Source organism: Cervus canadensis, chromosome 15 (assembly GCF_019320065.1).
Source record: "Cervus canadensis isolate Bull #8, Minnesota chromosome 15, ASM1932006v1, whole genome shotgun sequence".
NCBI lineage: Eukaryota > Metazoa > Chordata > Mammalia > Artiodactyla > Cervidae > Cervus > Cervus canadensis.
Window position 1 is genome coordinate 55205069 of NC_057400.1, and position 12302 is coordinate 55217370.

The 12302-nt window shown below is 53.5% G+C and overlaps 1 protein-coding gene across 1 annotated transcript; it reads left to right on the top strand.

The window, feature by feature from the left end:
* The first annotated feature begins 1827 nt into the window (after window positions 1-1827).
* HOXD4 (homeobox D4) lies at window positions 1828-4649 on the top strand. The gene is made up of 2 exons (XM_043487700.1): window positions 1828-3496; window positions 4026-4649. The coding sequence occupies exons 1-2, from the start codon at window positions 3064-3066 to the stop codon at window positions 4358-4360; spliced, it is 768 nt and encodes a 255-aa protein (XP_043343635.1). The 5' UTR covers window positions 1828-3063; the 3' UTR covers window positions 4361-4649.
* Window positions 4650-12302: the final 7653 nt, after the last annotated feature.

The following is a 12302-nucleotide window of genomic DNA, read 5'->3' on the forward strand; positions in this document are numbered from 1 at the left end:
CTCATTAAGATGATGGTGGTGGGGAGAGACTCCAGGAAAGACCAGGGGCCCCTCCCTCATGCAAAACGGAGATGATTTTATTTTAATGAGAGATGGAATGTGTGAAGATGTTAAGAACCAGGCACCCTCCCTTTCTGGTGAGACGACCTTTTTCTAGGATCGGAGAAGATAGGGCTTGGCTCTGGGCCAGATTTCTGCCCTCCAGGCTGGGTGACATAATCAACTCCCTAGGGGCTGTGACCCCCCACCCCAGGAGTGGAGGATCCACGCAGTACATAGTTCAGCTCTACGAATCAGGCTGTCTCAAGTGAAACAGGCCCCCCAGCTCCAGGCGGGAAAATCCAGCGTCCCCAGAACTCCTGGTCTTGCCCTCTTCCTGTGGCTCCCCTGGTTCTGGGTGCTTATCTCTGTGGATGCTCCTTGCTTGAAAACCCAGGACTGGCACCCCGTAGCTGAACGCAGCACAAAAAGCCGGAGACATCAAAAGCATTTGTATGGGCAGTTGAGCGGGAGGTGAATATTTAACGCTTTTGTTCATCAATAACTCATTGGCTTTGACCTGTCTGAAGGAGTGGAGCAATAAGGTGAAATGCAGGTCACAGCGTCTAATAAATATGAAAATGTGTACCCTCACCCAGGTCCCCACTCATCCCAGCAGGCTCCCCCAATCTGTCTGGATAAAGTCTAGACCCAAGGTCCCCAGGAGCTCTTGGCATTAAAGGAAGGTGGGGGAACCCCCTGAGACAGGGGAGTTGGGTGTGGGGCAGTTTCAGAGGTATTGTTAGAATTGGAGCCCGGGAAATCCCTACAAAATAGCCAAAGCACTGGAACCAAAGGATTGGGGGGAGTGTGTGGGGAGTGTGCAAAGTGCAGAGAAGTCAGCCAGTTTTGCCAGACTAGGGGTGGGGGGAGTGGAGGGAATTCTCCCTGTTCCACACCACCAGGCCCAAGTTGAGGCTTGAAAACAATTTTTGAATCATGAGGGTAAAATTAAAAAAAAAGAAATACCTCTAGCTTAGAGTTAAGGATCCAAAATCCTCACCCAAGCCTGGGCATCCCTCTGTCCCCAAAATCCTCCCAGTCCTGAGCCCTCTTGGTGCTATGAATGAGGGGTGAGCCCCAGACTGCGCTGAAGCACTGGGGCGGGCACACTTCATGAACTTTTGTACTCTTGTGTGCTGCTGTCGGCAAAGCAAAAATAATGAAACTTTGTGATATGTTTGTAAATGATTTCGAATGACCCCTCGCCCTGCCCTTCACCATTAGTACGCCAGCCCCAGCCCAGGACAGCTCGGTGCCTGCAAGCAGCGCCTGCCTCGGGGTGGTAAGCAGCAGCCGGACAGAGAGGCCAGCCGGGCTCAGAGCCCTGAAAGGTAAATGTGCGACTTCTTGGAGAACTAGCTTAGCCAGCCAACCTGGCTTGCCCTGGCAGTGGGCAAGAGAAGGGGCAGAAGATATTCCCTCTTGCCTCTTTTTCTTCTGCCACTAAGGGCATTTTCTCCTTTCTGGAAAATACCACTTGATAAGGGAGGGGGTGTTATGTGCATCCGGAAAGGGGATAATAATACAGTCGCCATTCTGCAATGGATTATTTTTCTTCTGTTCTGTTCTTTCTTTCTTAAGAAGACTGTCCTGACTCCTTGGCTGCTTGGTAACCCCAGCTCTGGTACAAGGATGGGGAACTCGTTGCTGCAAATTGCCACCGAGCACTTCAGACTACCTGAACTGTCTCTGAAAGTGAGGGTGGCTGCGACGGGCTGGCGGCTCCGAGGAGGAGGCTGGGGCTGGCAACAGTCTGGGTACTTGCTCTGGGTGGAACCTGGAGGCAGTAACGTTGTCTATATATACCCTGTAGAACCGAATTTGTGTGGTATCCACGTAGTCACAGATTCGATTCTAGGGGAATATATGGTCGATGCAAAAACTTCACATTATCCGCAATAGTCAGAAGTGGAGGCCAGAGTCAGCCGACCGGTCAGTCGCCTCTTTCTGTTTTATTACCTTGGACTCCAGGCAGGAGGATCGTCGGAGCCCAATTATGTAAAGTAGCCTTTTCCTGGAGAAGCTCCTCACCTTCAAACAGGGCCCCCTGTGTAAATCCCTAATTGGTTGCATGAATGCAGGGCCAAAGGGTTAGGTTTGGGGGCACTGGGGAGTGAAGTGGGAGTCAGGTAGCCCCAGGATCAGCTCTCCTCTCTAGGGGCATAAAGTTGGAGGGTGCCCAAAGAGGGGGCTTGTTTTCCTTTACTGCCAGGTGGGAAGAAGGCGAGCAGGGAAAAGCGAGTTTAGGGCCCTTTGGGGGATGCTTTTGAGTGAGGTGGGGTTACCCTCACAACCTTCCTGGGCTACCCTCCGGCACTGCCCTAGCCAGAGAATCAAGGGGGCTTCTTGCCATACCAGCAAGGCCAGATTTGGCTACAAACACCCTGGCCTTCGAAGAAAGCTTGGCAGTTACTCATTGCCTAATTTGATTCAGGCCAGCCAGATCGTAGTAACTTTTGGGTGACCCTGATGAAGACAAAGCCGGCGGGATCTGGCCTTTGTATGGCAGAGTCCCCGCGCTCCCGCGGGCTGGGCAGGCGGGAGTCCTGCCTGCCTGGGGTTCTCTGTCGAACTCAGGAGTCACCACCTCCACCCACCTTTTGATGCCATGCACCTTGACAAATACAGGAGATTCATTCCCTCTTGAACTGTGCCCATTTTGGGGGGCTGATTGCAGGCGGGGTGCATGGAGAAGGCAGTGGAGGTTAGCGAAGTCAGCGGCAGACAAAAGTGGGGTCACCAGTGGGGAATGAGGGTGCTGGGATTAGAGCTCCACTAACATCTGGTGGGAGCCCTCAGAGGTGCCACGGTGAGTCACTTGATTACACGTATGTTATTTAGTTAAATTTGTGAAAATTATGAGATGCTCACCAACCCGGTGATAAACTCACTCCCTTGCTATTGGCTGGCCTGGTCACATGGCCGCCAACTTTATTCAGTTGACAGCAAGTAGGAGGGCCCTATGGAAGAAGAAAAAAAGACAACACGAGAAAAATTAGTATTTTCTACCTTCTGAAATTAATGGCCATGAGTTCGTATATGGTGAACTCCAAGTATGTGGACCCCAAGTTTCCTCCGTGCGAGGAGTATTTGCAGGGCGGCTACCTAGGCGAGCAGGGCGCTGACTACTACGGCGGCGGCGGTAGCGCGCAGGGGACCGACTTCCAGCCCCCGGGGCTCTACCCACGGCCCGACTTTGGTGAGCAGACCTTCGGAGGCGGCGGCCCCGGGCCCGGCCCGGCTCTGCCCACGCGGGGTCACGGGCCAGAACCCGGCGGCCACTACGGTGCTCCCGGAGAGCCATGCCCGGCGCCCTCCGCGCCCCCGCCCGCACCCCTGCCCGGCGCCCGGGCCTGTAGCCAGCCGGGCGGCCCCAAGCAGCCGGCCCCCGGGACTGCCCTCAAGCAGCCGGCCGTGGTCTACCCGTGGATGAAGAAGGTGCACGTGAATTCCGGTAAGGACGGGCCCAGGACCTCTCAGTCTCCACCCCAGCCCGGCGGCCTGAGCCCCGAGAGGGGGTGCGAGTGGGTGGGGGCGTGTGGGGTTTCAATGGGCGCCGCAATTACTCTCTCCATAAATTTTTATAGCCGAGGGAGCAGGCCGGGACCATGTGGCTGGCTGCTTGGCTGTGGGCGCAAAAAGGGGTGGAGATGGGGGTGGGGTGGGGGAGGACTCCATTTTCAGAGTGGAGGGAACGCGGTGGAGGAGAGGGGATCTCCAAAATGCCTGGGAATGCTGGAGCAGGCGGCAGGCTGGGGGCACGAGGGGACGTTTGGGGGTCCCCGCCTGCGAGCCCGGGGGAGCAGGTGGGTGGGAGGGAGCGTGTGCGCCGGGGAGAGAGGGCGGGCGGGAGGCAGGGAGCAGCGGGCCAGGAGGGAGCGCAGGGAGGGCCCGGCCTCGGGGCGCGCCAGGAAGTGAGCGCCGGTGGCCAGGGGCCTACCCCGAGGCCGGAGCTGACCTTGTGCGCCTGTTTTGTCTCTCAGTGAACCCCAACTACACCGGCGGGGAGCCCAAGAGGTCCCGGACGGCCTACACCCGGCAGCAAGTCCTAGAACTGGAAAAAGAATTTCATTTTAACAGGTATCTGACGCGGCGCCGTCGGATTGAAATCGCTCACACCCTGTGTCTTTCCGAGCGCCAGATCAAGATCTGGTTCCAGAACCGGAGGATGAAGTGGAAAAAAGACCACAAGCTGCCCAACACCAAAGGCAGGTCCTCCTCGTCCTCGTCCTCGTCCTCCTGCTCCTCCTCAGCTGCCCCCGGCCAGCATTTGCAGCCGCTGGCCAAGGACCACCACACGGACCTGACGACCTTATAGAAGTGGGGACCCTGGGCCCACCCCTCCCTGAGCTCCTGGCTGAGCCGAAGCTGCGGGGGCAGGCCGGGCCTGCTGTCACCTCCCTGGGCTTTAAGGTACTGTAGGGTGGACCTGGGACACACGCAGGCCTCCCTCGGACTAAGGTTAGCATCCTGCCGAGGGCAGCCCCCTCCCTGGAGCGGGGATGGGGGTGGGAGGGGGCGGGATTCTCTCTCTAAGTATATTATCAAATGGCAGGAGCTACTGAGAACAAAAAACCTTGGAGAGTCATTAAACTCCTGAAAATCTCTGCTGTTGGGTTTTGAATTTGCAAATGAAGGTTGGATGCTTTATCCCAGTGTGAATTTGAACATCCTCACCCCACCCCACCCCTCCAGGAATCTTTGTGGCTTAAAAATGTGCCAGAGTTGAGGCAGAAGCTTGGCCACCCCTGCGCTAGGTGTTTTCAGTAGAAGCAGGAGAGCTAAGCCAGGATTCCTGAACTTTCTGGGTCGTCTGTATAATTTCCAGTGTGAAAAAAAAAAAAAATATATATATATATATATATATATTTTGCTCCCAGTGTCCCCATGCCCAAAGAAATGAGTCTAAGAAGGAAGCGGAAACGGGTTGTTTTATGTTTAGATTATATTTGCTTAAATATTTATTTGTTGGAGAATTGGGGTACAGAAATAACTGACATGATGTTGCCAAAAAACTTAACATGTGAAAGGGGCTGAGTTTCAGGGAGCAGAATCAGAGGTGCGTGGCCTGACTTCTGGCTGGAACTCCACCCCCTCCCCACTCCCAGGAAATGTATATAGGGGGCCCTTAACCCTTCTAGAGGAAAGGGAAGGATCCACTCAAAGTTGAGTTCTTGAATATATATTTCCACATGTGTGTTTTTCAGCACTGTGCTTACAACTAGTTCTGGGTGATTAGAGGAAAGGGAGAAAAGAAAGAAACAAATGGTCCAACATTTTCCTTCTGGGGAAAGAAAACAAAACCTCCATGTTCTGGGTCATTAGATAATGACTGAATTTTCTGTTCCAACTGGATTCCGAGTTGTCCCCAAATGCTCCATGTAGCAGTATTTTATAGGAATTGGTGTGTGGCTGGTATGGCAGAAGGGATGTGCATTGGGGAGAAAGTGGGAAGGTGAGGAAATCTTGCTTTTAAAAAAATGAAAAACTAACTGAATCTAGAAGTCCACAAAAGTCGGTCTTAGGGTTTTTCCCCCCTAAGTTTTAATTTTTCAAAACAAATCTAAGGAATTTCTCAACCTGTTAATTAGAAGCGAATTTGTAAAAGTACAAAAGTTTTCAGGCCCTCTTCTCTCCCTTGCCTTGAGCATAGTGGTTTAAAAACAATTGCTCTCAAACAACAGGAGAGATGTTCTTTAGTCATTTTTCTCATGCCTTGCCTGCAAAGGATTCAAAGCTCATTTTTCTAAAATGTGACCCTTAAGGATAAGGGGAAAGAGTCAAAGGTAATAGCCAGAGTTCATAGACTCATATGAAACAAGGCTTCAGAAGTTTTAACCCCAAAGCCTCGGGCTCCAAAAAGAAACCCCTGGTTGTCCCTTACCAAAAAGTGACAGAAGTGGGGAGGGGAGCAGGAGGGAGGTTGAAAAGGAGATTCAGAATTGGGGCTATTTTTCAGCGCTTCAGAACACTTTAGAAGGTTTCAGAGGTAATTTTAAAAATATATTTGAGTGCAGAGGGAAAAAAGACTTCCTCTACGGGCATGTTCTTTGGTTCTGTGTCTCCTGAGAGCTGAAGGCAGGTATTCACTGGGGTCCCTAGGCTGAAATTCCACTTCTCTAAAGTATCTTCCAAGTCTTGGTCTTTTGTATTAGACCCCAGGGACAGCTCTTTGTTCCTCCTTGGGGTGAGCCTGGCTCTCAGACTTGCACATGGCAATACTTGAATATCGCCACGTCGGGATATTAAAGATGGATATTCCTGCATTATTTGCATCATTGTTTCTATGACAAAAAGCACAGAGTTCATACATAGTCAAGACGTCTTTTTTCTGATGCCCTCACGTTGAGAAGCTGAAAAGGTATTTTACTGAAGTTCGGCTAAATTACAGAATCAGGTTCATCCAGAGGACAAATTTTCTATTCGATTAGCTGTATTTCAGCCGGGAGGACTGACCTCTAAACCCTTAACCTTTTGGACTCTGACTACCCTTCTCTTCTTTTTTTCCCTCCTCTAACATGGAGAACAGTCTTTGGATGTAGCATTTGAAAAGAGCTGCTATCTTTAGGCAAGTTGGAAAGTTGCTCAGATTCTTCCCTAAAACCCAAACTTGTTAATACATTGAACCTTCTCCTTGTGTGTGGGGGGGATATATATTTCACAATGTCCAACTATATATGCATTATAAAAATTATATATATATATAGATTTCTTCCCTTCCTAGAAGTTCAGGTTACTCATCCCAGCTTCAGACCAAATGCCAAACTACTTAACTGCCTTCACTTCTGCCCTAGAGGAAAGCCAAGAGGTATATTTGATGAAGAAAACCCAAGTTCCTTCTTAAAAATAGCCCCACTACTTTGGAAAGTAATTTTATCAGAGAAACAAATTCTTTGTTTATAAGTCTCAGTTCTCCTTCTCAGCTTCTAGGGATTCTCTTTTGAAATGTTAATGGAGCCTGCAAGGCCCAGAGGGCAGCCCTCAACCCTGAGGTTCCAAATCAGACCCTCGCGTCCATTTGGGCCCACAGGAGTGGGGCGGGCAAGAAGCGGGGCCCCCCAGCCAGCCAGGGCAGGGAAGGAAATGTTTCCTTCTGGGAATGTGTTCTGGAGACCTAGGTGTAGAAAGGCTCAGTGCCTATTTGCTTTTATTTGTTTCCAGTTTGTTCCCCCAAATATGATCCAGAAGTGTTTGTTTTGAGGGTTTTTTTAAATGGTATGTTGGGATAGTAGCTGGGGGGGGGGGGGGAGTGAAGTGTTTGCTGAGGACACTGCATCTCACTTTGTCCATTGCAGTCTTTTGTTGGGAGATGACATTGTCAGTCAGCCCCATGGTGTCTGTTCACACAAGATGCTTTTTTAATAGAACTGGTCAATGTTCTGCTGCCACTGATTAAAGTATTATTTATACTAATTGTTGCCTGTAGTTTTGATGTAATTCATTGATCTATATTTGAAATAATAAAAGGTGTAGCGAAATCTCCCTCCTGTTTGGTGCCTCCACAGAAGCATTCTTCATTAGGTCTTCTAAAAGCTAACATCCACTATAAACAATGTATTTTATTATTTTCTATAATATGCCTGATGTGTGAGGGTTAAACTGCCTAAGGCATAGAAATTCTACCATTTTCTCTCTCCCCCATACCTACATACTCCTAATTTGGCTGTTAAATTTTGTGTGCATTGGAAAGCCAGAGGCTGGATCCAGGCTGTGGGGTGGGGGGTGGGGTGGGCTTTTTTTTTTTTTTTAAAAGGAAAATAAGTAACTTCCTGGGCTAAAAAGAGGCTCCAGTTTGGCTCTGTGCAGGCCCAGGTCAGCCCTAGACCCTCTCTATCTGTGGCACGGTGGAGGAGAGATCTCCTGGCTGCCCAACTCTAAGAGTGTCTGGTGCTGGGCTCTGGGCCAATCTGAGGCTGGCAGTGGCTGCTCGGATCTTACCCTTCTGGCCTCCAGTCTTGGGTTCCTTCTACTTGTGTGCTGTTCGGCCCCACTGGGGCCTCCAGCAGCTGCCCCTCCTCTCCCTGAGCGCCCCTTCCGCCCTCCAGACGACAATAAACACTCCCCACTATAAAGAGTGGCCAGCGCTATTTTTTTCACGAGGGCTTTTCACGTCTTGGCCTCGCCTTGAAGAGGGGGCCAAGACAGGAGTCCCAAAATAGATGGGGGGGGGGGAGCTTACTCTCGACAGGAAATGAGCAGAATGCAAAAAATCAGACGTGTGTCCTTAATATATGGAAGGGCTAGCCTCAGACGCGTGGACATGTGTATTTATAAGTGCGCAGACAGAAGTTTAAATATTCAGACACGTTTTATGATTGTCCTCTGCCCGTCTTCTGTTAATGGCCCCTCCTGCGCCCACCAATACATCAACACGGTCGTGTGTACCGAATCGCGGGCAGGGATGAGGAGGAAGCGAGTGCCCAGCCCAGCCGGTCGGAGGACAGGACCGTAAACCGGGGTCCCTGGGCAGCTGGCGCTTCCCGCGCGCCCGCCATGTTGGGGAGCCCTCCCTGCCCCCCGCGCCGGGCTGGGCGGCCGGGGCTCGCCGGCAGCCGGGGGAGGGCCTTTCATAACCCGGAGAATTTTCAAAGTGCGAGGAAGATGATAAGAATAGATTTCTACAAGTCCCGACCACGTGATTGGCGAAATAATTAATTCAGCACGTCCCTTAAGAAACACGGAGTCGTCATTAATCTGCCACGCAAAGGGCTCTCTCCTACTTGCAAAGTGCAGGGATCCCAAGAATATCACCCACCGAGGGGGGCTGCGCGGCGCCCCCAGCCCTCCACCCTCGGCCCCCGGCGGCGGCGGCGGCGGGCGCGGGCGTGCAGCCGGCAGGTAAATATTTTGGCGACTTTTATTTCTTCGGATTTAAATCCTTAATGAACTTAGCTGTCAGGGCCGCTGACAAATAGTTCCCTTTGCTTCCTGATTTGGAAGCGCGCGCCGGCAAGAAGTTGTTAGTGGCTTGGATGGTGACCTTTGGTTCAGCAAAGCTTTGCACTTATGAAAAATTACTGAGAGAGGCCGAGTGTGTGTGTATGTGTGTGTGAGAGAGAGAGAGTGTGTGTGTCTGTGAGGGTGTGCGGGGGACGAGGGGCGAGGGTGCGCGCGGGCTGCTCAGAGGCGGCAGGAGCAGTAAAAACCCGCCCGGCTGGGGGACGCGCCTGGCGCACGCGGGCCGAGGTTGCCCGGTCGCCTGTGTCTACCGGGAACAATGGTCGCTGTCACGGCATCTGCCGCCTATTCTTAAACCGGTGAGAAAAGGCCCCGGCCCTCTTTTCAAGCAAGGGTCGTAAATTTTTCTTTGCGTCATAATGGAAGGCTATAAAATCGAGTTGAAATTTTACCCCAGGCAGATTTTAACCAACAGATAATGATTTCCGAGTTGCTTCTCCCACTCCCCTCCCTCTCACCCCAGCTCTCCTGCTTCTGTCACCCCAGCAAGGAGTCTGTCCCTCTTCCCCCTCGATTTTCACATCTTTAATTTGGGGAGAAGATCTAAAATAAAGACAGGGAAATTCCCTGCCGCCCAAGGAGTGGGAGACCCTGGGGTGAGGGGAAGCCTCAGGGGAAGGGAAACAGGCGTGTAGAGTGGGGGAGAGACTAGGGATGAGATGCTGGAGCCGTCTCTCCCGCTGGCTGGTTTCAGCCTTTTTTCTCCCGAACTCCCGAGAAGCTAGCTGTCAGGTCCCACGAACCACCCCGCTCCCATCCCAGTCCACCCCAGCCCACCCCACTCCAGCTTGCCGGAGGTCCGTGCTGGGGGCAACAGCGGGCATTCTCCTCCTCCAGCTCGTCACTCCGGCCCCGATGCCTCCTTCCCTCTAGTTGGCTTTGAGGATGATATCGGGCGAGCTGGGGGCTGGCTGCGTGTGGTGGTTGTTTTGGGATTGTGTGTGTTTTGATTTCTTTTTTGGCGTGTGTATATTTCCCCCATCAGGACAGAGACAAAGTTTCCTCCGTTATGAATTATACATTCAAACAATAACACATTAATTCAATTATTCAAAGATGACAAATGTTTATGTGCTTTGCAAGTGACTTTGGCGCAGATTCTGGGCGCTTTCTCTGAGCTGCTTGCGTTTTTTCTCAATGAGAATTAGCTGTCACCCTCCCAACCTCACCCCCACCCACCCCCCACCCCACCCCACTCCACCCCACTCCACCCACTTTACCCACCTCACCCCACCCCACCCCACCTCACCTGGACATACCCTGGTAGCTCCAGAGAGGAACACACAAAAAAACCTCCCCAGCCCCGCTGCCAGCCCGGCAGCCAACAGCCTCCCAAGGCCCGGCTTGGCGGGCACCGGCCCGGGCTATTTTATCAGTGTGACAATTGCCCGGGTTGGTGTGATAAATCATCGTAAGTAATTCCTGAAAGGGTGCGAGGCTGTTGGGGGCCGGGCGAGGACTGTAAATCTTTCCGGTTTATTGCTCTATGAACATATGCTCCGATTGAAGAAGGCTTAGATCCTTTCCTGGAGACAAATTCCCGCAAAGGGGCCCCCCTCTTTGGCTGGAGATTAACACTTGCTGCGGGCCGGCTGCACGGCCCCTGGCTGGAGGCTTGGGGGCGGGGTCCTCCGGGTGAGGGTGGATGGGGGCACCCACGGTCCGGCTCCAAGAGGCACCCTGAGTGGGCCTCTAGCTAGGGATGGCCGGGTGAGCAAAGGAGGGGCTCGCTGACAGGTCTGGGGGCTCGAGCCTGTGACCTTTTCTCCGGGACTTTTCTGTGCTTCTGGAGTGGGAATGCGGAGGATCTTACCCCCTTCTCCCGGCTCTTCTGCGGTGGCCCTGCCCATGCGCCTACCCCTGTCCGAGACCTCGCAAGTGGCAACAGGGCATCTACTCCGTGCCCGATGCCGCCGAGAAGCAGAGCCGGCTGTGAAAGCAGGACTTCGGGGATGGAGTGAACACCCCACACGGTGCGGGATTCCGGGTGCGAGTCGAGCTGGGGTAGTGCGGTGGGGGTTCACTGCAAACAAGCCGGGAGCTGGAGGCTGGCTGCTCGCCCCGGCCAGGAGCTTTTTTTTTTTTTGGCCAGGAGCTTAAAAGCTCTTCTTCCCACATGCAGAGTCGTTACCCTTGTTACCGTAAATTACACCCGACCACTCAGAGTGTGCTGGAAATCTATCCTGATTTACTATTTCTAAAATAGAAGCTCCCTCTTCTCCCAGCTAAGGCCAGCCGGGACTGATCCCGCATTCTCCCTTCGCGTTCTTGGAGACGCCGCAGGAAGCGGGAAGCCGCGGCCTGCTGTCGCTGAGCCTGAGGGATCCATGGGCCCTGCCCGGACCCGGAGGCTCACAGGTCGCGGCAAACAGCGGCTTCACGCCTCGGCGGCTCCAGGCCCCGCCGGACCCGGGTGAAGTTCGCCAGATGCAGAGAAGGGAGAACGCCCCCGGTCTGGGCCGATGCTTATGCGCTTTTTCAGGCTCTGAAAGTGTAGGCTCATCGGCTGTGTCTGCGGAACGAGCCAAGGCCCCAGATTGTGGTGGTGGTGAAGAGGAGCGTTCCTCGGGGTCTGTGAGCTGGAGGCTCTCATCCTTAGGACGGGGGCCTGCGCTGTGCCACAACGTAATTGCCTCCCAGGGGAGGGGAAGAGCGGCGCGCCCGCCTAGGCTAGGCTGCGCCTTGCCCTGGTGTTTGAGGATGCGGGACGTTGTACCGGGCGCGGCTGGGGAGCTTGGGGAACCTGGGCCTCTGGTGCTCCGCAGCTGCCTCCGGAGACGCCTGTAAGAGACGCAGCTTCTAAAATTTCCAGTCCCCGGGCCAGCCTGGTGGAAGGCTGAGCCAAGGTCAGAGGTCGTGGGGGGAGAGACGCTCAGCTCCCCCATCCCACTGCCAGCGACCAGGCTGGAGCTAGGTCATTCCCAGGCCTCGGGATAGGGGCTTTCCTTCCGCCCCAAACCCACCATGGTCTGCCCAAGGGAAGGAACCGAGATCCCACGCCTCCTGCCCCTCCTCCCAGCCCCCAGGCCTGGCTGCGCTCCGGGGCTGGATGGCGTGAAAGTTTCAGCCTCAATCAGTACAATCTTCCCTCGGGGTCACGTGAACAAATATGCTCGCATTTGAAGGCAGCGTCTGTATTTCCCGACTATGAGGGGGTTTCCGGGGCTCTCTTCAAATCCAGAAAGGGCCACATTCCGAAAGGAAAACAAACCCCGAGCTCTGAGGGGCCTGGGAGGGCTGGGCAGGAACCCAGAAGTGGGTGGGGGCGCGGGTGGCCGCCGCTCTGGGCCTGGGAGCGGACA

Coding starts and splice junctions, on each gene's coding strand:
- HOXD4 (XM_043487700.1), top strand. CDS start 3,064: ATGGCCATGAGTTCGTATATGGTGAACTCCAAGTATGTGGACCCCAAG. Junction 3,497..4,025: donor GAAGGTGCACGTGAATTCCG/GTAAGGACGGGC, acceptor TTTGTCTCTCAG/TGAACCCCAACTACACCGGC.